General features: G+C 30.8%; 2 protein-coding genes across 2 annotated transcripts; one reads left to right on the forward strand and one right to left on the reverse strand.

Moving 5' to 3' along the window:
* The first annotated feature begins 10,022 nt into the window (after positions 1-10,022).
* LOC121127861 (uncharacterized) lies at positions 10,023-23,068 on the forward strand. Its single transcript, XM_040723414.2, has 13 exons — positions 10,023-10,173; positions 11,604-11,795; positions 11,908-12,011; positions 14,894-15,022; positions 15,083-15,211; positions 17,079-17,315; positions 17,374-17,502; positions 21,646-21,775; positions 21,839-21,959; positions 22,071-22,154; positions 22,218-22,365; positions 22,420-22,745; positions 22,799-23,068. Exons 1-9 carry the CDS (start codon positions 10,096-10,098, stop codon positions 21,914-21,916), a joined length of 1,206 nt encoding a protein of 401 aa, XP_040579348.1. The 5' UTR covers positions 10,023-10,095; the 3' UTR covers positions 21,917-21,959; positions 22,071-22,154; positions 22,218-22,365; positions 22,420-22,745; positions 22,799-23,068.
* Ada3 (transcriptional adaptor 3) lies at positions 22,964-25,525 on the reverse strand. The gene is given in 5 exon segments (XM_040723413.2): positions 22,964-23,527; positions 23,529-24,019; positions 24,022-24,367; positions 24,994-25,172; positions 25,233-25,525. Coding segments are annotated over 5 exon segments (1,380 nt in total). The 5' UTR covers positions 25,399-25,525; the 3' UTR covers positions 22,964-23,329.
* Between the last annotated feature and the right edge of the window lie 1,538 nt (positions 25,526-27,063).

Raw genomic sequence — 27,063 nt, forward strand, 5'->3', positions numbered from 1 at the left:
TATTCAACAGGAAAATAGAGGAAAAATCCTCTATAAAGAAACGTATTTAGAAGTTATTTTTGATGTACAAGATTCCTTTCTTTTATATTCAAAACAATGATTTGAAAAGAAAAAATATATTAGTATTTTGATATTGATGTTCCATTTCTCCACAAGGATTAAATAAATTTAAAATGAAACTAAATATTGACGTTAATCAATTTTTAGATTCAGGATTAAAGTAAAACTATTTTAAATTGAACATTGGAATGACAAATTTATGTTATTTTAATGGCTAAATTGTTAATGAAATTATTTTATAAAGACATAATTATTGACTTTCTTTTAGATAATTAAAGTAACAGAAAAAAGTACAGGGTTAACTACAACTTATGTTGTAAAATATATCACTGAGTAAGACTTAACTTTTATTCAAAACCAAAAGGGCCTTTTAATATAGAACTACATAAGCAAACAAAAAAATAGGTACACCAATATTGTGTCGATACTTACAGGGTCTGCTATAATTTCGATTCCGCATAAAATGCTTTTAGTGATCAGTGGTGAACTTTAATTGACACCATTGAAATGAAAAGAACGGAGTCTGCCAATTTCGGAAATGGATTATTTTTCGAAAAATCTACCAGAAAGAAGGCCTATATTTTAATATAACCACATGATATGTTTTTCAATTGCACCCAGCACCTTCTTAATCCTCTTCTTGACTGTAAAAAAACCTCCTTGATCTTGGATGTCTCCAAGACAGTCCCCCAGGTCCCGTTGATATTGTCATTAAAAGCCTAAATGTCTTTTTTAATAAATTATTTCATTTTTTAGAAATTCGTTCCATTTTATTTTTATTCTATTTTTTTAAACTCTCTTCTTTATGTATTTGTATAAATTTAAAATACAGTTTGTGTGTGTATTTGTATGAGTGCCCAAACAGTTGGACCTAAGGATTCGAAACTTTATATGGGTGCCTCTTTGGAACCTGGACAGGTTAAGACGGGGGTATCGAAGGTGTTATATAAAGGAAGCTTGTTCTATACCTAGAGTAGAAAAATTGTTTTTTGGAGCTTTAGGAGACTAGAGTGGAGTTGAGTTATAAATCAAAAAGTAGCTGGCGTCTCAAACAACAAATATACGAATAAAAACGTTTTCTAAATTTATTCAAAAACAAAAAAACTATAGGCAATTAAAAAAATCGGTGAAAATTGCAGTTTCGTTTTTTGTTTTTATTATTCCGGGTGCTAAAAATTGATTTTCTAATCGAATATTGGATTCGTAAATTTGTAGAATTTTGTTCGAATATAAATTTGACATATAAAAATAGATTTTTAGCTGAATAATTTTTTATTTTTTTTATCAAACATTAATTTTTAATTTTTAAGAAGAAATGCCACAAAATAATGCATATTGTACGTAAAATTTTAAATCTTAACATTACCTAGTATTTTCAATTTCCTGCACATTTTAATACATATTTTTTGTAATATTTGCAAAATGAAGCAGTTTTAGAGTTTTATCTTTTAGACGACATTATTTCTTAAATCTTGGTAGGTTTGTGTTTCTTTTTACACTGCCAATAAATTATATTACCGACTTTTTTTCCTATATTAATGCAAAACAGTTTTTTTTTAATTTTCTTCGCTAATTTCAATTTGGCTAATTTTTTGATAAAAATAAAAGATTGAATTCTCATCCAGATAATTTTTTTTGTATATATATGTTGGTACGTTATTCAAGTTTACAACGCAATTTTTGTTTTTTTAAATTTATGATAATACAAAGATTATAATGCTCGCCCGCACCGAAGGGTTCTCATTATTAAAAAGAAATAATACTTCCCGTTATTTGTGAGATATTCCACTCACTCCTTGGTCCGAGCAACACCGATTAACCCTTTAGTAGTATATTTAAAATCATACATGTAAATCCAGTGTGTTTTTTAGTTAGCCTGTTAATTTGTAATTGGTAGTTTAAAGAACGAATTTTATTTTCCTTAACAGTTGTCATTATTATTTAATTCCTGAGTAGTGAACATCTTTTTCCAAATATATTCAATTATTTTCAAAACCTGATTGAATGTTCGTGTGTGCTCATAAAAAACGGAGCGTAACCCTGAGGATTTGTTGCGGAGTTAAAATTGTAAGTCCTTGTTAGACTTAGAGTAGTAGAATTGGGGATTAAAATCGGAGTAAGTCTAGCAAAAGTCCTTATTTATATCCTTTTCTCCTTCCTCTCTTATCACAGCTGATTGTAGCTGATCTAATGAAACGTCATGAGCATTGCTCTTTCTCTCCTCCAAAAGAATTCTTCAAATTCTTAGGGTTACCATGTTGATTTGTGGGGTTTTTTTACATGCCCGTTCAACACTGGATTTTCACCTTTGTACATTTATATTCTTTCATAAAATATATCCCCATCCCTCCCCCATCAAGTGCAGGGCTTGAGGCAAAGGCCCCTATTCTCCCATAAAACTGACCCTGCACCTAACACAAGACCAAGACCCAACCTCGAGAACTATATCACTATTTAGGCATTCTAATATCTATGTGTGTGCAAATAGAATCCATATGGATAAAATTCCTAATACCGAGTGGTCCATTAAAAATCTGAACACCTTGAATTTTAAACTTCAACAAGATATATTTTATTAATAAACAATAGAATTTCAACAAAATTAAAACTATAAATAGATGTGTGGCTGAGCTCTTTTAATCATTAATGTAGCCGGTCTTAGTGGGGATGATGGCTTCCAGGAGGAGGCGGAAGGGCAGGCACGTAGTCCTCTGTCATGGCGTTCCAGTGCTGGCTGACAGTGGCTTTGAAGTCCTCAGTCTTTGGTTAAAGAACACAGCAGGCCTTCCTCTCTAGATACACCGAAAAAGTTTAGTCAAGGAGGTTGGCATCAGGCCTGTAGGGAGGGCTAAAATGTGAATAAAAATAGTTCAAAAGACATTACTCTTGCAATGGAGGAGATGGGTTTCTTTCATTGCTGGTATAAAAAGTGGTCTCTTTACCCTCACAAGGTTTTCTCTACACTTTTTTTTATTAACTCTCATGCCAGTCTATTTTTAAACTCCGATAAATCTTACATGGGCCTTCAAAAAACTTGAGGGGATTGGCCTAGGCCGTTTTCTTTAACTCCTCCAGGTCCAGTTTGGTCTTTTTTACAAAGCCTTTACTCCTCTCAAACGTTTTGGATTTGCTGACGGTGTAAACGGTGGTCCTGGAAACGCCCAACTATGGGAATGCGGGAATGGAAATTTTCGATCACGTTCATGTGTCATTTTCTTGACTTGTACATAAGCTAAAGAGCTCAGGTTTATTTAGTTTTGTAATTAATTTTTTATGCTTGAATATATCGAAATATAACCACTCAAACTTCATTCATTATTGAATTAGTAAGTTTTCAAATTTCAATGGACCACCCCGTAAAAGAACTTTTAAATATTCTTCGATAAAATAATAACTATTCAACATAGAGTTTCAAAAAAAAAAAAATTAAAGAATATTGTGTTTCATTAAGAACTTAATAGCTATAAGTTTTAATTTATTTGTATAAATAACATAGGAATATGTACAATAGACATACATTGGAGTTAGAATTTAATCATATTTTATTAGTTTGGGAGAGATCAAATGTATTTGTGTACAAGTTGCGATGCCTGTAGGGATATAAACTAGTGTACACATTTTCTACAAGTTGCAATTGATTCCTCTTAAAGTACATTATTTATTTACAACATTGATTATCCTAATGACCAAATATTATTTGATACTATCTGGTCATTTTGATCAATTAATATTAAATGGTTTTTAAGTATTTATAAGTAGTATAACTGTGGGCTTTAAGCTTTATAATGTGCTACAGAATACTTATATTTTTGTGATTTGTATTAAAATAGTCAATAATTTTACCATTGACCATCCATGGAACATTCAGTTCTTGCATTATCCTCATGCCAAGTACAGTAAATCCTTTATTTAAAATGTTTTCTTCTCATTTCTTGGTTTCAAATGATTTGTTTGTACAATTTGCTTGTATCCAATATAGATATATCTATGTACATTATACATATATACTTAAAGGAAAAGCTAGGATTGGTAATAGCACGGGATGGAAAACAGACAAGATTTTGAATATCATTTATATACATTAAAGTTATTTTTATTTTATTTTTTTAGGATTTAGTAAATGAAACCCCTTAACTTCGAGGAAAAATTGTATTAAGATGTCAGAAAATTTATCATTATTTTAAATATATAAAAAAATACCCCCCCTCCCCCTCTCTGAGGGATTTTAAAATTCATTTTTCATAACATATGAAAAAATTTCCATAACGGTGTTTGTATGAACTAAAGTACTTTACTTTAACATTTTATCTAGACTAAATAAACAGTGTTAGCCTTAAATGGAAGTCATTGTACCGTTTTAATGAGTTAGTCAAATATGTACTTAAAAATACAATTGTTTTTGTGGAAACGATAAAATATGTATAAAAAATTATTGTAGAATTACTGTTCGAAGCCAAAAAGAGCCCTTAATTGTCCAATGGTTGATTGAATTTTAATTCTTGGTGGGATGCCAAAGATCACAAAATTATTGGCAACTTTTATTTTCTATTCATTAGTTAAAAACAAAGACTTGATTTCCTTCTCTCGAGAACTCTAATACGAAAAAAAAAACTCAATTTTTTCATAGGTCTCACTCGTAACCACAAAAACAATCTATCTGAAAAATTAAATACTTCACTATTTCAATTATTCCATGTCACCAACGTACAGAAAGAATGTAAATGCTTGGAAGACTAATAGTCCAAGCTCAGTTTTCATAACTAAATTGCCTCAATCCCAATCAATTTATTTGTCTCTGTTTTCATCTCCACAATACAAACCAAATAAAGGAAGAACAGAAATCGCAACAGCAAGTTTACTGACGTGCAGAAACCCTATTTCGATCCCTAAGACAAATGATGTTCCCGCAAATATATTTGAACAGGGATATAATGTACCCGCTCCAAGTCAGTCGGGTTTCTGGAAACGAAAGCCAAGAATTAACAAAAATTACAAATTGGAAATTCTTATTGTATTGATTTTTATGGTAAAAGACTAGGAGGAGAAGAATAAATTATTTAGTTACTCTAAAAAACGTCCCTTTGGAAACAAACTTGGGATCTCAAAATGTGAAAATGTTTTTTGCCAAGGATTAGGATGTCTTGAAAAATATTCGCATGATAATCTGCTGCACAACAGCAGGAAACATAAATGAGATTCTAATGTGTATACAAAACAATATCATATGCAAAGCCTTTCAGAGGCCATAATATAGGGGCTGTTAACAAAGCATTCTTGATACCTTTTGAATTTTAATATTAAGAGCCATCCACCAAACCTGAATTGAGTTACTCATTTATTCAAAACAAATAATTTTAAGAGAGCAAAAACTCTGGATGGCGATATGATTTCAAGTACTTATATGAATTGTGCTAGGTATATCGTCATCATATAATAACGTCGCATTGGCCTCAAATCAAACCAACTTATGCCCTTATTTATTTTTTTTTCTTTTGCCAGATATTCGTAATATCTTAGTTACAGTATGTAATTTCATCTCCAATTCTTTGGAAGGTGATGAGTTTTAGACTCGAAATTACAATTATTTAACTTTTATAGAATTGTCTGACTCTCATTGTAGCACTCTATGTTGCAAGGCAATAAAGAGCCTGAAACCTCATTGAATATGTGAAAAATTGATGAATGACGTTTCAGATAGAACCAAAATGCAGAAAAGTCTCATGGAGGAGATACATCAAAGTTCAAAATGTTTAAATTTGAAGTTCATAAGAAAAAATAAACTTAAATAATGTGGATTTTGTTGGTCAACATCATTTACTTTTATTTATTTGTTATAAAGTATATTGAAATTATAATAATAAAGCTCGTCACTCGTATTTAAATATATATTTGAAAATTACAGATTTATACAAGCCTTTACTGCACGAGAAGGGATAAGTTGTGTTTTTGTTTGTTTTTTTAATTTCAAAAAATATTAACAATATTCTTCGTTTAAGCAAATAAAAGTTCTTCGTTTGCGAGTGGTTTCACATAAATGAAAAATTGTCATCATCCTAATGTACATGCTCACATATGTATTAATAAAAGCATCACTTCCATATGATTGAAGAGGAGTTGGGTTTTCCATAAGCCATAAACAATATATAGAGTGTGTCGAACAATAGTGTGTTTTTGAGACGTGGGAGTTGTTTGAGTGTGTGCGAGGGAATGACAGTTAGTGGGAGGGTAAATTACTCCAGTAGATATTACTGTATTGAAGTCCCATTACAATAAGAACTTGCTCAATTGTGGATTCTTTTTTTATAAGTAGGCCATGAATTATGAGGTGTAAGTTAATTCATTAGTTAGCAGTTTTTTATAAATATATATATTTTTTTGCTAATTAGATAATAAAAATATTTGTAAGTCTGAGGAACTAACATAAAATAAGTTCCATTGTTCCTTCAAAATTTTCTATCACAACAGATTTTGCACAATTTATCAATGTGTTCATTTTGCTGCGAGTCATTTTCATTGTTCTTCAAGCTGAGCCAACATAGCTTTTTTAAAGTATTTTTTCAATACTTAAAATTAGAGAAACTGTAGAAAAAATAAAATATATTAAGATTATTTACTTACTTGATCAGTTAAGAGAAAAAATTGTCAAATCTACCACCTCAATATTTTTATGAATAAAAGACTGAAAATGAAATTACGGAAATGAAATATTAAACATTGTCCTATAGAAACAATTTCATAGTTTGGATGAGTCTCTCATTTAAGGGGATTTTGCTCATTTTCGGAGCAACCTATTTTTTAAAAATGACTTGCTACAGGGGTCCAAAAATCCCTTATTTGACTGTCAGGTTAAATAATATTTTAATATAAGACTTTTCAAATTCAGTTAGAAATGCTCAAAAGTTCAAGAGCTATTTTATGAATCTCTGGTGTTGAAATGAGGAAAGAAGTCTAATGGTCGCTAACAATTACAAAACATCATGGAATCCTACGGACAAATCATAACACTAGTAAAAATAATTGAGCGTTTTTTTTTGTCCAGGTTGTGTCTGATTGTTTTTACATCCAGAAAAAAAAAATCTCTATTACAAACTCAAATTGAGTACATTATGTTTGTTTTTTTTGTTTTTTTTTTAAATTATGTTTACTTGATGTAACCATATAACATTACATTAACTTATAAAATGTTTAAAAGCCCTCATTATATCACTTAGCACCTATATTTATGAGGGACTCAGATGTTATTTCCATGTTTTTATCTCACAATAGATGATATTAAAGAGAGATATATAATAGGAAAGAGATGAAATTAGAATTTAAACGTGGGTTTTTTGTGTGCCTCTCTTTCTTTATCTAGCTTCAGTCCTTTTTAATGGGGACACCCATATAAAATATAAGTTATTCCAAAATATACAAAATGTGGACCCAAAACAAAGTCATTTTTATAAAATCAAGAAAGGATAACTCATTACCAAATAGTTATATGTTTAAATACTACATTTAGCTATATTTTTTATTTGATATGTTCTCCTTCACAAGCAATGACAGCCTAGACACGCCGGCGAAAAGATTTCCAGCTCTTTACCATGAAGGTTGTGTCCTTGATGTACTATGCCGTCATAATGGCAGCTCAGAGCGAATCCAAATTAGCATAAGAAGTGCGACAGACGGTCTTCTTCAAGACGCCTTAAAGTGTAAAGTTTAGGACTGGAGAAGGTCAAATAAAGGCAGGGCAGAGCCCAACTACGTTGTTGTTGCAGAAGTTTTGGTTACTCTTGGCTGTTTGGGGCTGTAATTTACTTTTTAATGTTGTAAGTAGTCCAGATGGAGATGTCAACGGTCTCTTCAGCCTTCTTGACACTGACACCGGCGCGGATGAGATACCACACGTGCAGTCTTTCTCGTTACTTTTTTACCATGACAATTTTTCTCTTTAGCACGTCGATAACCTTTATTTTATCACGCAACCTTCCTTCCAAAAGACACATAACAAAAAAGGTCCTAAAACATATGTTAGTTAGGCAAATAAGTCAATCATACCAACTGCTATTTATGTCTTAAGTTCTCCCAGACTATCATTGCCATATTATTTCTCCACAATTTTTAAAATTAATTACATATATACTATATATTTCATAATATTTAAATCCTACATAGTATTTTATTCGATACTGTATTATGATATTGTTTCGTAATATTTTATTAGCTATACCTATGTATTTCTATATGAAAGGCAAAATTTGTTCATATAAATAATCTTTATCTATATAATAGGGTTTGCTATTTTAAATCCAAACAACAAAAATTGATTTTGGAGGTCAAGGAGACTAGATAGGGGGTTGAGTTTTAAATAAAAAGTGATTGGCGTCTCAAAAACAAATATATTAGGTGATATGAAAAAATTTAATTTGTTCATATATAAACACAAATTAAATTTTTCATATCTCCTAATATGTTATATATATAAAATTATATTAAACAATTTCACATTTGATTATTTGTAGAGACAATGCTTATAAAATTAACCAAATCTGGTGATTTTAAACCAATCTACGAGTAATAAAATAATACGAGTATTCACATAAATGGTTATTGTTATAATTTATTTTTTATCCAAATCCAATGGTTTAACGAAACCATATCTCACAAGCCTATAGACCTTTACTATAATATTTTTTTCTACAACAGGATATTGGTTTTATCTTTTTCTGATAAATTTTTTAACAAAATCAGAGGATAAGATGTTACACATATCCGAGGTCGAGGTCAAACATATTTTTTATAACATAGAACAAAAAAAAATTAAAATTTAGTAGCACAGCTTAATAACTTCCAATTGTTATATGATTTTGCACCAAATATAATTAGTGCATCATTTTACAAGATACAATTAAAAACTTGTGAGCCTTGAATACGGGTTTTGATCAAATTAATCATAAACAGGAGCTCAAAAAACAGTAATGGATAGATTTGAAATTTTATTTTGAGTTTCCCAAAAGTAGATAGTATTTTTTTAATTTTTTTTTAATTTGATGAAAAAATTAAAATCGATTGTAAATTTTCCGTCTCATTATTTCTCGTCAATGAGTTAGTTTTGAATCTCGATCATTTATTTCAACCTAAAGAAAAAATCAATAGTTCAAATAATTATTAGAGTTATGAAAAAAAAATGAAAGACTGAAAGGAATTAATTGATTAATTTTGAGTTATATTGAAATTTTATGCTTTTATTTTTTGCTTGGTTTGTTAATCAAGGAATATTGTATACATGCATCGAAACGTACCCTTATTTTTTCTTCCCTTTTTGACCAATTAAAGGCTTTTTTTTTTCTATTTAACTATCAATGGAATAGTTATGGAATAAAAGAGAAATATAATTCAAACGATCATGTAAGTAATGTTTTAATTTCTCCAGCCAAATCCTCCAATAAAAAAACCATGATTACAGCACGAATCCGTGAATCAACCTTGTGAAAGCACTTTAAAAAATTATTCTTATTCTAATGGACATTAGAAACTTACATTTACAACAATTATTCTGTCAGTCTCTTTGTTCCATTATTTTTGATTGCGTGTATAATTTTTAAATTTTTCATTTTTAGATTAACTAATAATTTTTTTACCTAAACAAATAGTGGGTTTTTTTTATTAAGGATTTTTAGATGTAAAAAACGCCTAGAGTACTTATACTTTATGAACTACAATATTTGTTTCCTTAATAAATCTAACATAACATTATTGGAAGATTTGAAATTTTTTTGAATATTATTTTTTAAATATAAAACATGAAAAATTTTCTTAAACCCTACTTAAAATTATAAAGAATAAGCTTCTTATAGTATCATTGAGTGTATACAATTCGGTACATGCAAGTCAACAACAAACATAAACTACTTTTTATGCACGTGAAAAATTATTAAAATCCTTCTTGATTAGAAATACTCTAAAGATAAAAAAATAAAACTGATTCTTAGTATCAAACAACATGTCAAGCATTGAAGATCTATTAGCTTATAGTAACTAAATACCCTTTAAAAAATGGAGGGTCTATTAAAAGCGGGACAATATCTTGCATGTAATAAAAATTCGGGGAATTCATCCGTAAATAGTGAGCCGGTAAATATTAAATCACCATTCTCCAAATTCATAAAGTGATATGTAGTTTCCACGCAAATAGGTCAATTGCCCAAGATACAATTGACCTAGGAAGAAAATTACCCGTGGTTGGATATTGTTCAAAAATTATCAATATTCCGTCTTGGGCAATTTTTTTGTATCGTTTTCCGCATATCTTCCTTTCTTTGAACTTTTATTCGTCAAATACCAAATGAATACAAATTTATCCATTAGTATTAGTTATTTATTGAGTCTTACCGAGTGGTCCATTAAAATATGAACAATTTGAAATTAAATTAAAACTTCAACAATATGTAAAATTGTTAAAAAACAATATAATTTCAACAAAAGTACTACTTTAAATAGATGTGTGTCTGAAATCTCTTCATCATTAATGTAGCCGTCCTTATATGCAATGATAGATTCCAGCCGGTGGTGGCGGAAGGTCTGGTACCTACTACGGATGTAGTCCTATATTTTGGCGTCCTAGGGTTCGCTGACAGTGGCTTTGAAGGCATCGGTATTTTTATGACTGACACTGACGCCTTCCCCTCGACATGCATTCAAAAGGTGTAGTCAAGGGAGTTGGGATCAGGGCTGTAGGGAGGTCAAAAGTGTCAAAAGACTCATTAAAAAGAGTCTTGCAATGGAGAAGATGGTTTCTTTATTTCTGGTGTCAAAAATGGCCTCTCCACCCTCACAAGATACTTTCCACGTAATTTTTTGATAGCTCTCTGGACAGTCTAGTATGAAACCCGGAGATCTCTTACATGGGAAATCATGGAAATTGGCCTGGACTGTTTTCTTTAACTCATCTGTGTCCAGTTTGGCCTTTTTGACAAAGCTTTTCTTTCTCTGGAACGTTTCGGACTTGCTGACGGTGTAAAGGGTAGTCTTACCCAATTGCTGGGAATATGAAAATGGAAATTTGTCGATTACGCACAAGTGGCATTTTCTCGACTAGAGAGTTTTTATCTTGTAGCTAATTAGTAAATGTTGCAAAACTATAATCAGTCGAAAGATGAATTAATTTCAATCACTCAATCTTCATTCATTATGGAATTAGTAAGCGTTCAGATTTCAATAGACCACCCGGTATTTATCAGAAACGTGAATAGGAAAGTTGTTTGTGTATCTTCTTTTCTTTTTTTGTCTTAGTTATTTCATGCTCCAATGTCTTAATGATATATTAAGAAAATATTAATTTTATTTTGTTTTTTAGCATGTAAAAATACATTTTGATGTGGGAACGCAATGCTGGGATGTAAATCTAATCTTGTTTCATTTATATAATTTTCTGCAATGAGGATCCCAATATTACTTAATTTTATTTTTATTGATGCTCCTTTGAAACTTTTAAAATGATTTAGTTGTTTTTTTTTAATTGTGTGTGTTTTTTAAGTAGTTTTATAATATTTTTTTTTTTCTAGAGCTCTAGAAAGTCTATCAAGAATATTAGTTCAATTAGAAGTTCCTTGGTAAATGCTCATAAATTGAACATTCCCTCCTGGATTCTCATTGCTTTGCCTCTTATACCAACTTTAGCACTTTTGATTCAAAGTGGATTTGAATATCATAACCTTATCCTCTTCAGAACTTCTATTATCAAGACAAAAGATAAGGTAATCATTAGGGTCAACCTACAGATCTTACCCTTACTTTGTAAGAGGCAGAAGATATTTCTATATGATAAGAGTTATGCAGAAAGGTATATAATCAATTTTTTTTCTCTAGATTAATTCAGCTACAAATTTAGTTGATTTAATTACAAAAATACAGGATGAAAGACTTCTCTCAATTTATTTTGTTCAATCGATATTGGGTAATTATGGAAAAGAGTAAGTAAATGATTTAATTGGAGATTTAATTTTAAATTTACGAAAATTAAACAAACCAATACGTACAAGCACAAAAAACAATTTACCATTTCAAACCACTTCTGTGCATTATATAATATTTTTGATTAAAAAGAAACTTATTTTCTTATTTCGAATTTAATTATCGTTCAGTTCTTAAATTTATTCTTATTATGTAGGTACCAATATCCACAATGTATGTTGAAAATATCAGCTTGTTTTTTTTTGGTTTTTTTTGCAGATAAAAAGTTTAGACGTTTTTTGGTGTACTCCGCCATTTTATACTATTGAAAAAAAATGAAAGGAAAAATCAATATGGGGGGGGGGAAATTTTAAAACTTTGAAATATTGATTATACATGGAACCATTCATTTTTTACAAAAGAATTCAAAACAAAACATGAATTTACCTTTGAGTGAAGAATCCAAAACTTATCTCAGTTTTTTTGTCAGTCATCTAGATTCTGAATTATCTGGGATTATACTAATTTGAGACTAATATCGTTCAGAGTCATTTTTTACTTTTAAAACGATCCCCAAATTAAAAGTAGGATTTACAAAACTTATCTAAGGTTTGTGTTTTATGGTTAAAGAGTGTTATTATTGATTCTGTATCTTGTTCTGAACTCGATATATTTCCATTTTTAGACTGAAAAATGATGAAAAAAAAAGCAGTCTTCTTTAGATCTTTATAAATTATTCATAATGCAAAGATTTTTTTCCCATTTTCGTCTTTTTTTAAGTGATCTCGCGTTGAAATATTAAAACTCTCTACTCATAGTGAATGGACCACTCCATTGTTTCGATACTGGTATCTCATTCCCAAGGAAGGACTTCACTCTACTCCCTTATGAATTCTGGTAGTTTTCCTCGGATGAATTCTCCTCCCGTTGTCTGTTGTGGAATTCGAAATTAGAATTCGAACAAATCTTGAGATGGATGATCCATTTAGAAGTATCTTCCTTCGATTGCTTCGATCTTCCTTTTAAGAGGCGTGATGTCATGAAATTGCATTTAAATTGGAAAAAATATTATGATAATGTTGACTACTTGCTAGTACACCCACATAAATGTTGGGATTAATGCAAAATGGAACCTTGGAGATGCATATCTTTTAAATAAACGGGCAAGAGAGTTAGTTTAAGTCCGAGGAGATGACTTTTAGGAACGTTTCAGGCCTACAAGGAATATGGTAGTGCGTTTTTTGTTTTGTTTTTTGTTGTTGTTTTTTATACTCTGGGACTTGTGGGCTTTTTCCTTATATGGCCCCTCCTCCTACCAGTGGTTTGTTACATCGTAGACTGTGATCTTTGGATACCTGAGCATCTTCTTGATGTACGCTGGGCTGTATCCTGCGCAAAGCAATTCCATGATTGTGTTCTTCCAGTTCTCCTCTATCGTAAATATTTTTTTTTTAATTAAAAGTTGCATACCTAATTTAAACCTCACACTCAGCCTCTCATTTTAAAATGGAAATAATGGAGTTAAATGCTTTTCATATTGTTCAAAATGTATTTAAAGATGGTCCAGATTTACCTGAACGACCCTATATACCAGCCTCGTCCTCCATTTAGTACGATGAATAGCCCCAAGACCTTACGAATGAACTTGAATTAGTGTATTTTCAACAAAAACCAATGAAAATCCGTTTATATGCCACATTGTACACTTGATAAAAGGAAACAAAATTAGGGGGGTTGGATGGTAGTAGAAAGTTTTTTTTTTTTTTTAATTTTAGACCACCTTAACTTTGTATATGTGAAAAAAAATTATTAATGACTTCAGTAAAATACTCATAATATCCGTCTTATTTAGGTCTTGGATATTTTATATATAATTTATTTTGACTAAAAATTTGTATCTGGAGAATTAGATGAGTGAAGTGCTGCATGATGAAGGTTAAGTTAGTTAGCAAAATTTAATAACAAAAAAGGTCTGCAATAACATAATTTATTATAATTGATTTATTACAATATTAATAAAAGAGGTCTACTAAATATTCCGATTGTTGATTTGCTATGCTATCACATTCATTGGCTTACTAATTTTATATTTGTTGAAATAAATAAATAGTAACCCAATAACCAAGAAAAACTCGATTGAATACATATTTTTCTAAAGTAAGAAAAAAAAATTTGATTGATTGGCTAATTATGCATAAAAAATTGTTAACGAAATATAGATGGAATAGACATTAATGAAGTAAACCATAATTTGTACTTGTACATAGATCCATATAATAATATAACTATCAGAATATTTCTTTGTTTTCAAACAAATTTAAATAATTAGATCAATTGCAGAGTCCCCATAATGTTTATGAAGCTCCTTTTATTCTCCTAAAGCGTTTTGTCTTTCATAAATTAATATTTAATCGACACACGACATTCTTATTCGTCCATTTTTTGAAAATAACTCCACTTCCTCGATTCGAACGAATGGCAAACAGAAAGAAATATACCGGTCTAGATAAAAGTTGTTATCTGTTCTTTCAAAAGATGCTACTAACTCAACATAACCTCGATACACGCCATGTGTGTCATCTCTCGGACTTTGAACGGACTTTTCAAACGATCCTCGTATATTATTCATGGAAATTAATAGAGTGCTGCATTTGTTTAAATTTTTTTACTTTGATTGATGTATGTACATCAACTGCATATTTGAGTATTGAGAATTATTAAGCTTGTTGTATTATATAATTATAAAGTACCCAAGCAAGTTATCTTTCAACTATGAACTTGGGTCATGAGGAAATAGGGACATATGCAACTTTTAACTCTATAAAACTATATCTCTCAGTCAATTTTTTGAGAGTTAACTAAAAAATTGTTTATATATTTAATAATTATGCTCCTCATTTAGAATAAATATAACGGAGGTATTTTCGCAAACTGATGACACATTGGGTACCCTCAGTTCCTGGGAAGATCTTCCTGAAGATAAAATGTTCCAATCAAAGTTGAGGTTTCAGATAAGATTGGACGACTTTAGGTACACAAGGATTCATTAAACAAACACCCAGCTTATCAACTAAGTTATTTTTTACTCTAGGCAATTGATTCTTGATGATAAATCCCTTTCGACTGAGAAAATATTGGAATATTATAATTACATAACAGGATTACTTTTGAATACTTTATCAAAACGAATAAAAAGCATGGACGGAACTAGCTACTGGAGGTAAAAACATAATTTTTTCACTTTAAAGTATAATTCATCTATTAGTTAATTTTGTAAATTAATTATTGAGTATTTTAATTATAAATTCAATGAGATTGTAGTAAAAATTCAACACTGTCAAAATCAAAAATTGTAGTTTATTAATAAAGGAATGGGACGGTTATGCTCACGAATGAGTATTTTGAGCATTAAAGTCAGTTTTGTAACTACGAGGGGGCATTATGGGGTTATCCCCACCCCTATCGCTTATTTTTAAATGTACCCTCCAGACTATTTAGAAGTGTAATCATTCCAACAAATCCATATACCGAGTGGTCCATTCAATAACTAATGAAGATGGAATGATTTTAATTAATTCGTATTTCGATATATTAAAGCATAAACAATTAGTTACAAAAAAACTTGAGCTCTTTAACAAACACACAAGTCGAGAAAATTACATTTGAACGTGGTCGACAAATTTCCATTTGCATAATTCCAAGCAGTTGGGTGACTCCAGGACCACCGTCTACGCCGTCAGCAAGTCTGAAACGTTGGAGTGGAAGAAGGGTTCAGTCAAAAAGACCAAACTGGACACAGATGAGTTAAAGAAAGCAGCCCAGGTGCATCCCCTCAAGTCCATGAGGGGTCCATTTCGAAAAAAAATTCAAAAATCAATTTTTTCCTTTGATGCATAATTTGGTCGAATGACCTTTTTTAGAAAAGAAATAAAAAAAATTAAAAATTACATTTATATTTGCCGTAAAAAAATGTTCTCCTGACTAATTTTTTTAGTACAAACCTCCAGCTACATTTCGTCCAGCCCCCTCTTTTACAGACGCCCCTGGTTTGGCTTTTTTTAATTCAAATTTTTAGAGTATATCGAGTGATCAATTAAAATGTGGACACTTTGAATTTTAAAATTCAACAAGATATCATTTATTAATTAACAATCGAATTTTAATTAAATTAATACTATAAATAGATGTGTATCTGAGCTCTCTTAATCATTAATGTAGCCACCCTTGGCGGCAATGATGGTTTCCTGGCGGAAGTTCTAGCAGCTGCTGTGGATGTAGTCCTCTATCATGGCGCCCCATTACTGGCTGACAGTATTTTTGAAGGCCTCAGTGTTTGGATAATGGATACAGTAGGCCTTTTGGTTGCATGTTGAGGGAGGTTGGCATCAAAGCTGTAGGGGGCCACAAGTGTCAAAAAAGAGTTCAAAAGACTCATTAAAAAGGGTCTTGCAACGGAAGAGATGGATTTATTTCATTGCTGGTGTCAAAAGTGGCTTTTCTACCTTAACAAGGCTATTTTTACCCACTTTTTTATAGATTTCTGGACAGTCTTGAGTGAAACTCCGAGATCTCATGCATGGGCCCTCATGGACTTGAGGTGATTAGCCTGGATTGTTTTCTATAACAAATACAGGCCCATTTTGGCCTTTTTGACAGAGCTATTCTTCCTCTCCGATGTTTCGCACTTCGTGACGGCGTAGACGGATGTCTTGGAGACTCTTGGTGTCCAGGAGTGTGCGAATGGAAATTTGTCGATCACTTTCAAGGTTCATTTTCTCGACTTGTACGCAAGCTACAGAGCTCAAGTTTGTCTTATTTTGTAACTAATTGCCTATGTTTTTATAAATCGGAATATGAATTAGTTTCAATCACTCAAACTTCATTAATTATTGAATTAGTAAGTGTTTAGATTTCAATAGACCACCCAGTACCTATATAAGATTCATAACCATATTTTGACGTAAAAGAACAATATAATATCTACATAATAATCAAAGATAATAAAAATTAATGAAAGGTTAGATTGAAAAGAGTAAGTGTCAACAATTTTGGTATAATAAAATATATATTTTTTATTTTATCCATAGATTTCTCATCAGTTATAAAAATGCATTGAGAGCGGTGAATAGTGCTGGAGTGAGTGGAGCAATTGTTCTACAGTATTATCATAATTCCGATTTTCAAGACGATGACCTTATTACTCTTTTGAAACACCGAACTTTATCACAGGAATATTTAGCACAAACGATTAATTTTGTTCCAGAATATAGAGAATTACTACAAAAAATTCGGAGCTCAGACTATTATAAGTTTATATCTATGAGGTAATACTTCAGAGATTTTCGTGTGAATGTTTTTCAGTATACATATTATTTTTTATAGTGTAAATGAAACTCTGCAGAATCCAAAAACAGCATTTAAGGATAAGGAAGCCTATGATTTCTTCGTGGCAGAAAGAAAATATATAGATGATCTAAGATCTGTACAAGATTATATTGAAAAAAACATCTTGTAAGTTTTTTTTTAATATTAAACTCGGATTAAAAATTAGCTTTTAAATTTTTTTGGATAAATCCTACTCATAATCAAAATGGAACTAATTATATTCATGATTAAATTAGTAATGGAGTAAAATATTGAATATTTGAGAAATTGAACATTTGTAAGTTATTCGAGAAATAGATATTATCATTTGGCATGACGTATATGGAATAACTCATATTTTATATATCTCTATAGAGTTATATATAATAGGATTAATGATTTGATCTGATACCAGTGTATATTGAGTTGAAACTTGACTTGGAGCTTTAATGACTCTTATGAAAATGAATTTAATGAAAACTTACTTCTTTAGGTAGTTCATTGTATTTTTCTTTGTAGAGAGAGAGAGATAGAGGGAAGCCAGCTCAAAAAATACATTTATAACCTAATATCAACCACTGATAATTACTTTCATATCATTAAATAAAGGGGTCTAGGCCCCCTACCCTCTGACGCCCTGATTTGTAGGTCGACATCAACTCTTTAGAAAATAAGGAGAGGCAATTATCATCTATGCCTGTTTTTTGTTTTTTTAAATCATTTTCTGATTGATAAGTTTTGCATCCCCACTCCAATTTTGAAATACTGACTAAAATATTAAACTATCTAATTATCTTATAAAATTTTGGTTTGAGTCAATATCCATAAATACGTGTTACATATTTATCCAACAAGGATAATAATCAACCCCTCCAATCATTTTAATGATATATCCTTCTTATGTCAAAAGTAATATTTTTAGGTTGATAAAAATCTTATACAGTAGGCGAAGTGGGGCGGTACTCCCTCTCGGCACTGAATATTATGGTCGCCAAATTTTATGTCTACGAAAAAAAGTAACAAGATTCAAAGATTCAAAGTTAAAATTGAGAAAAATCATTTTTTTAAATAAAAGGGGAATTAAATATTATAAATATGTAGCCTGGGACCGTAATATATATTTAGAAAAGGCATCAAACATTGAACTCATGAAATAAGATATAAAATTTATTTCCCTTAAATACTTAAATTAAAATGATCATCGATTTTTGTAATATATTGTGTTAGGGCGGTATGTTGCCCTCTGTGACCATTCGACTCAAGCTCTTCAGCAGTGCAATTTGGCCCTCCCCTTAAGGTTTAGAACTTTTGACTCTCCTGTGGGTGATTATATGTGTACTAATGTAGCATTTTTCTCAAAATTGCCAGCTAACTTTTATTGTTAACACATAAAATACAATTTAACTACAATGTAATTTTTATACTTAGAAGGAACTATTATTACTAACAAAAAATTAACATGGTTATTAACATAAGTGATTGGTTAAAAGCTTTAGTCATTACTTTATACTTATTGTTTTTTAGCTCTCTCTCTTCCAAAATAAAATATTAATAATAAAAACTTAAGAAAATAGAGAAAACCTTTTCAAGTTGCCCACTATCATATTTTTTTCATCACCCACAGGTGTATATAATATATTCTAGAACGTGGGAGATACTTTTTTAGTTGTAACTTGAACATGATTTTTTATAATATAAAGCTATTATCATTATTTTTCAATTTTTGAGAAGGGGACATCTAAATTTTAAGTAATAACTAGTGCTTGTGCACATGAAATACGGAGAGAAACAATAAGAATTTGCTCGGGAGCTCACTTTTACTTCATAGGCTTCATACCTTACATCAGGAGGTCTTCCCGTCACACCTGTTTCATCAACCACTAATTTGGGTAACAGGGCTCTGTTTTATAGTCCTTAAATTCAACACCCCCGTTACGCTCTAACTCACGAATCATTCTTTCTTTTTCCCCATTCTCAGGAACACCATAAAAGTAGATTTTAGCCCATTGACGTGTTTAAACTTGCGCTCCTCAAGTAATTCAGGATTAAAGGCATTAAATCCAGTCTTCACTCAGCGTTCCAAGGCACGTCGCCGCCAGTCTTCACTCACTATCGGGATTCCAAAGGTTGCAGCATAGCGGTACTTGTCTCTGGAACAATCTGCATTTACTAATTGGGTAACCTTAGTTACAAAGTCCTTCCGCAGTCTTCCACCCATACTGTGCACCCTAAATAAAAAAAAATTAAGGTTTTTTTTTATCGATAACTCGAGAAGCAGAGGATTAATCCTGCCATGGAGTGAGCGTAAAATGGACGATAGATCCGAATTGAGAATCGATATCGGATTAATTTAAACCTATATATCCTTTCTATATATATATATACTGAGTAGGATTTGTGTTTATATACTTCCTCTTACGGCTGCTTGCAGCTGATCTAATTGAATGTCATGGCACCTTAGATGTTCTCCTCCCAAACATTCTTCAAATTCTAAGGATTACCATTTTAATTTTTGGTTTGGTTTTACATACTGGCAGAACATATTTTATAGAGTAAAAGTTACTTTACCCAACATAATATTAATTAGTTCATTATAATTTGTAACCGTATTAAGCACTTGTCGCAGTTTTTTGCGATTTTTAATAATTTTATTTTAAAAAATCGTTAAAAATAGTAATAACTAAAAGGTGGGAGCAAATCCCCACAAAACTGCAGTGAGATTTGTCTCCACCTTAAGATTGCTCTATTATCCATGGATTACAAGAAATCTATGGACTATATTTTCAAAAATCTAATGGACTTATATATTATCGGATTATTATCGAAATCAAAAAGTATCAGGCATGTATCTATAATGGGCTGGTGGGGCAAGGACCCGTCAATAATTTATGGGTACCCTCCTACAAAAAATCCGAGTTTCCTTTGTAATAATTTCCATGATGGAATAATTATTAAAATACAATAATTTCTTAATTGTTTTAAATTAGTATATTCGCTGTTTTGTTTCAAATTACACTTACTATCTATTTGGTGTATTTAATTTTTCATTTGGAACATTGGGGTGACATAAAGAGGGTATGTTAGAAGTAGTGTAAATTGGTATTGATGAAGTGATGATACTTCCTAGTGAGTAATAAATCTGTTTAACAATTAACAGCAAGCAACATATGTGCACCAAGGATTTAAAATACCGTGTTCTGGTCGTGTTTGTACTCAAAATTAATCATTATACCTTTCTTACTTAAAAAATTAAATTTTTGGTACCCTGTAGCTTTAATATAAAATAAATAATCATGATTTGAAAAATACTGTTTTATATGGAACTTTTATACCCACAAAATAATTCCTATTAAAAGATCCTTTGCATTAATTGAAGATTTAGAACGTGAATTTTTTTCAGAATTTATAACAACACAGAGACAGTCGATCCACTTATTGAGTCATTTAATCTAAGATTATCTTCAGAAAAAAACATAAGACTTTGAAAAGCAATTGACCATAAAACCTTAAATGTTTGATGTTATTATACATGCACTTCTTAAAAGGTTTAAAAAAACTAATCTAGTTTTTTAAGCACATACCTGAATGATCCAAACAAATTAAACTGGGTATGGCCATATAGTTGCCGTTGCTTTTATGTAACATAACTTGTTCATGACTTTGTAAACATATTCACATCGTAATGGATGGTACTCCTAAGTTTTTTTCTGGATACTCATCTTTTTTTTTAATGCATCAAAGTGTTAATTCCTTCATGTTTAAGAGCTCAAAGTTGGATTAAGTTACAGATCCAACATTTTTTTCTGAGAAGGACTATTGTCTAGTATACGAAATACCAAATTTGAGACAGTCCCGTTTCGTTATAAAAATTGTTCAAAAAATGACCCGGAGGCGTAGTTAGGATTTTTAAATAGGAGGGACCATTCATTCTTTTATTACATAAAAGTTATATAATCTTGGGGAGGGAGGAGGCCTTTTGGTGGTTATTTAAAATCTGAGAGAGGCATCTGAGGATCTCCTCTTCCTAACGACCATAGAATGCCCATATGTATGTATTTACATACATATACATAGATGTATTAGTATAAAGTAATTATTAATTAACCCCTTCCCCCCTCTGATTTAGTTTCAAAACTCGAAAACATAAATTTCGTCTGATGAAATATCAAAACACCACAACAAGAAAACAAGTGTCTGATTTATTCATCCAATTAATATTACCGACATTTTTTTCAAAGAATCAAGTAAAATATACATTATGTAGCATTTTTAAATATTCTTATTTCATAGAGAAATCTCATCCGAGGAGTTTTCAAATTCACGAAGGTCTCAAATCATTGGAATACTTTTGTTATGTTTACTTATATCAATCTCCTTCTTGATTGTAATGCTGACAAGAAACTCAACACAGGCATTAAAAGTAAGAATGTTAATTTATTATTAATATTCTTCAATTTTAGTTATGTATTTAATACTTACATAGCACGTAACGATTTCATCGGAATCTCACGTCAAAAAGATAGTTAAAGAGAAAATAAAGTTGAAAAAAGACCATTTTTAAGAGACTTCCTGCCCATATTCTCAGAAAAATTAAGGAAGAAGAGGTAGGTATCTAACAATCATCCTTATTGCTATGGACTGTTTAGCTCCGATACATATTTCTTGAGTCTTTTTTTACTTTTTTATTTTTAAATAATATTTCTTTATTTTTTCAGAATACAAGTGTTAATTTTTCATGCATCTCCTTCCTCATGATCAATGTTATAAATCACTATCAAAATATTGAATCCATGGAAGATGTAAGTAAATTTACAACTTTTTGAAATTAATTTTGTATATTTTTGTTATCTTTGTGCTCATAGATGATACCCTCACTTAATAAGTTACTCAGATTCATTGAAAGGGAAGTAAAAAATCATGACATTGAAATCAATGAGTTTATAAATGATACAATATTACTTTCAATTGGAACTGATAAAACAAAATATATGGATATAACTGACTTTGAAGGTGAATAATATTGTAGAAACTTTGTTTACATTATATCCTATAATTAAATTTCAGCCTATTTAGCAACTAAAATAGCCAAGTTTTCACTCCTTTTAATGACTGCTATTACTCAGAACCTTCTAAGAACAAATAAGCAAGTTTTTGGAGGATCTAGTTTTCTAAAGCTAGGAATTCATTCTGGACAAATAACAACTGGGATAATAAATATGAACGGAATCTTAAAGTACATCATGCTGGGACCGGGAATCAAAGAAGTGAAAGTATATTGTCATGATTCAGAGGAGAACAAAATCCATGCAAGTCAAAAAATAAAAACCTTGATTGAAATGAAAAATGCCAATAGTACTTTTTTGTTTGAAAAAAACGCATCAAAGATTTATGTAAAAATATTTTCTTTATAAGGGAATAATTAATTAATCAATTCATATTGTAGGGAGAGTGCAATTCTTACTGGTTAACTGGATTCAAAACAACCGCGGAAGAACCTAAAGAAGTAAATAATTCCCCTTTAAAAGAAGATGGAGTCAATTCAAAAAAAAATAACTGGACAGAATGAGGACTTTAAAGTCATGTTCTATTCTAAATTAATTGAGCCATATTTTATTTTAGAATGTATGTATTTTTGAATTTGGAGTACATATATTATAAATAATGTTATTCAGATCGTGTTTTTGGTAAATATATTCGGAGTTTAACAGTCAAATTCAAGAATTAAAGCAAATATTATCTACAAATTTTCGGTGATGATAATATATTACACGACTATTATATATGCACGTTTATGATTACTTATAAAATTGCACGGAAATCTATGAATTTAGTAAACTATAATACATAATTTAACAAATGGAAAAATAAATTTTTTTGCAATTAAAGACTAATTTTGAATTACAGCTATGAATAACTTAGGAGCACCAAGAATGAATCAAATCACACTATATCTCTATCACATATATCCTCATATTTAAATGGATTCCAGTTTTTCTAAGACTACTTCACGTTCTTTAAGAGCTTTCCAAGCAAAGTCTCTCTCTTTTTTAGACGGAGGTTTTTTCTTTGATCGTGCTATTGAAATCTTTTTGTAAGCTTCCATTACTTCATTGTCCATTTCCGATAGCTTTTTCCTCAACTCTTGTTTGACCATTTCTTTTTTTTGCAGCATGTAGCAAACGTTTCAACTGTTTAATATTATGGGCACTCACTGCTTTTAACTCATTCTGACATCTTTGTAGCTCCTCAAGAACTTCATCTGGCCCATCATTGTTTTTGCTTTTTCTACTAGAGGATTTATCAAGAATGCCTTGTTCCTCTAATTCCTTTCTGACTCTAGCTTCCAAACTATTGGGGTTTGTAGCACTAATCGACTGTGTATTACTTTCTGACTTAATGTAAGAAACTGTTCCTCCATCTTTTTCATCACAGCCATTTCTACCGTCCATACTATCTTCAATAGGCGTCATTACATTCTCCTCCATCAATCCAGCCACTAATCTTTGAGTCAGATCATAAAAAGTAGGCACATCTTTAGATAAATCCTCAATTTTAGGGAGACAAGAGCCCTTTTCTCCAATTTCTTCTTCACCAGAACCCTTCAATCTTTCATTTTCTAGATCTTCCCCTGCCCATCGGGATGCATAATGTTCCCCAAGAGGGGTATTCTGTAATAGTCAGATATATCATCATGCGTCTTTATCAGATCTTCCAGTAGTTTGATATCATCACTAGTTATAGGGGCACAATAGGGTTCCACAAAGGCCCAAAAACGACTGGGTGTCTCATTCTTGGGTGTTTGTGGTGGTTTAGAATTATCTGAAAGGGGTCGAATTTGTTCATTTTGTAAGGGATCGAAAAAATCCGAGTTTTTTGCCACTTTGGATGTACCCAATGACTTGTTCAAATCTGAAGGTTTTCCACCTCCAGCAGAAGATATAGACTTAATCTTTTTTGGTGGTTTAATATCAAATCCGTTGGACAGTGAACGTTTTTCCGGTGAAGGTAGACCCTGAAACGATACAGATGGTACATGACTTATTAGTTTATATGTAATATAAAATATATAAAATCCAAATACCAAAAATAATTTTAAATTTAACCAAATTTTAAATAAAATTCAATAGGACAAACTACAAGGGTAGTAAAATAGTGTACAAATCATATTAGTTCAAAGGGAAATTCATCGGAATATCAATTTAAATAAAACATCACAGTTACATCAATAATTTTATGGAAAGATAATGGGTATTAAATATTTTGTTTCAACGACTAGCTTTTAATTTATGCTTTGAATTACAATGTCGAATTTCTGCTTTGTTAGTTGATGGGTCAGAAGATGAATGAATTCCTAATATATCAGTCAATATAGAATGGAAAAATGGTTGTATACGACAGTAAAAACATACTCAAATTGTATCAAAGCCAATAATACTGAGCTTTTTAGAGGATTAATGTAAAATATATTACTTTTGGGGATTAATGATACTTTTTAAGCTCCATTACTAAAGTCACTGTTTTGTAGAATTCGGGAAATTGGCTTCCCTTACGAATTACGTCTACTTATATAGACGTAAGGATGAATAATTATACGCTCACATTCAGCGTATTTATTTAAAAGACTGAACTGCAACCTACTCGTTTGTGGGGCTGCTGCTGGGGCTGCCCCTTGTACTTTTCCAAGTTAGATAAGATTTTCAATTCATCCTTGAGCGAAAGTTTCCGAAGAAAAACTCGTGTAAGGAGTGCTTCAAGTTCCAACTGCAATGCGTCCAAATCCTCTAAACCAATGGCGTCCTCATTTTGTCGCTTGAGTACTGCAAAAACAAAGTCAAAAGAGGTGATGGTGCTGATTGAAGCTCATGAGTTGAATTTACTTGCTGAGTAGCGAGGAAGAACCTTCTGAGATTGTCCATCCAGCACGGACAACCCAAAATCAGGGAAAGAAAGGGCGGACAAGTCTTGCAAGTCAATATCGCCTTTCTCTTTCCCACTCCAAGAAGAACTTGATGCGTTCGACTTCATCGCCTTCTGCTTCGTCATATTTACGACTCCAATCTCTTCTTTCTTTTTTAGAATTAATGAATAATAATTATATATAATAATTATTATTAATCAATTGCCCTGGCCGTTATTTTAGGAACACTTGACGTCATCAGTGGATCTTTGTTCTTCTTCTACGTCATTTTATGCGTTTTTTACCATTTTATTGCGCAAGATAGAATGCATGCAAATGCTCTAGGGAAGACCAGAGCAATGTTATAAGAAGAAAGTTAATTAACCTTGGGCAACAAGTAAATCGGACGGGAAGCATTGCAGATTAAGAAATACTTAATTGCTCTCTCAATTTCTCTTTAAAGTGACGTCGTTGGGCACATTAATTTGGGTAAATTTAATACATATGAAGTAAAAAAAATGTAGCAATTCAATTTTTTTCAATTCATTGATTCTTGATTTATTAATGCTATATTTAGGCTAACCAATTATTCTATATTGTTACATTTCTGTATTTCGGGATCCCAATGACGGCATCCGTTATGTTTGTAAATATTTAGTGAGAACCGAAAATCATTGCTGGCTAATCTTGTTCCTTTAAGTATCTTGGTTCTAATCACATTGGACCAGAATAGGTTTTTCTATGATAAATGTTAATTTTTGGATCTATATAATAAAGAGAATGCGTAACCATAAAAAAAATATATCGAGTATTTTCGCGTGACGTCAGTATTGTTGATGTATGCCATTTGGGGGCCTAAAAGCATATAATTAAATAGGTTTATAGTACTATATATACCTAAACTACCAAGTTTTACATTAATGAAAAACCTTTTCTCGTAAATAGTAAGGCAACAAGTGAGCTATTGGATGACAAAATGAGTCCACCAAATAAAAGGGCTTTAATCTTACTGTCCATCAAAATTTTATCCCTCTAATACCTCATTTTATTATATATATATCCTAACCTAATATCCATTCAAAATATCTTACTACATCGTTATACAATCTTATTTCTATATTGTTGATTAAAATGATCGCAATGGAAAAAATAAGATATTTTTCTCCAATTATCCTACTTTTCTCTTCCTCGACAAATCCAGTCATTTTTAAGGATTTTTAGTACATGCTACTTTGATTTAATTCAAATATCACTTATTAGTGTTTATTATTTGTCTTAAGTAGTATTAAACAGAGATGTTCAATTAATTTTTGATTTATAAAGTCATTTGACGAAGTTTCATCAAGATTTATTAGAAAATTGTCCATTTATCCAGTAAACATATCAACTTTTAGCCCCCATGATGACGTTTTCACCAAGTATAATGCAATTTATGATGTCAGTGAATATGTTCTATTGCATTCTGAAAATGATATCCTGAGCCCACATATTAGGCGATCAAAACATTTATTTACAAGTAAATCAAATGATAAATAATTATTTATGTTACATTATTAATATCCTTATTTGTGACGACGGATTAATAAAATGAAGATTCAAAATTATTTTTGCTATCTAAATGTTTATACTATATAGCAACATATGAAATATAACCAATAAAAATTAAAATCCATCATCAGTGCAAAGATATGTTTCAAATAATTAACTGTCAATACCTATAGAGGGACAAGTTGTCTTCATTCAAACATTTTATTCAAATAATGAAGTAACAGTTGACACTTACTATTAGCACAGAGCTCTGTCCTCTTAGT

Source organism: Lepeophtheirus salmonis, chromosome 13, assembly GCF_016086655.4.
Source record: "Lepeophtheirus salmonis chromosome 13, UVic_Lsal_1.4, whole genome shotgun sequence".
Lineage (NCBI taxonomy): Eukaryota > Metazoa > Arthropoda > Copepoda > Siphonostomatoida > Caligidae > Lepeophtheirus > Lepeophtheirus salmonis.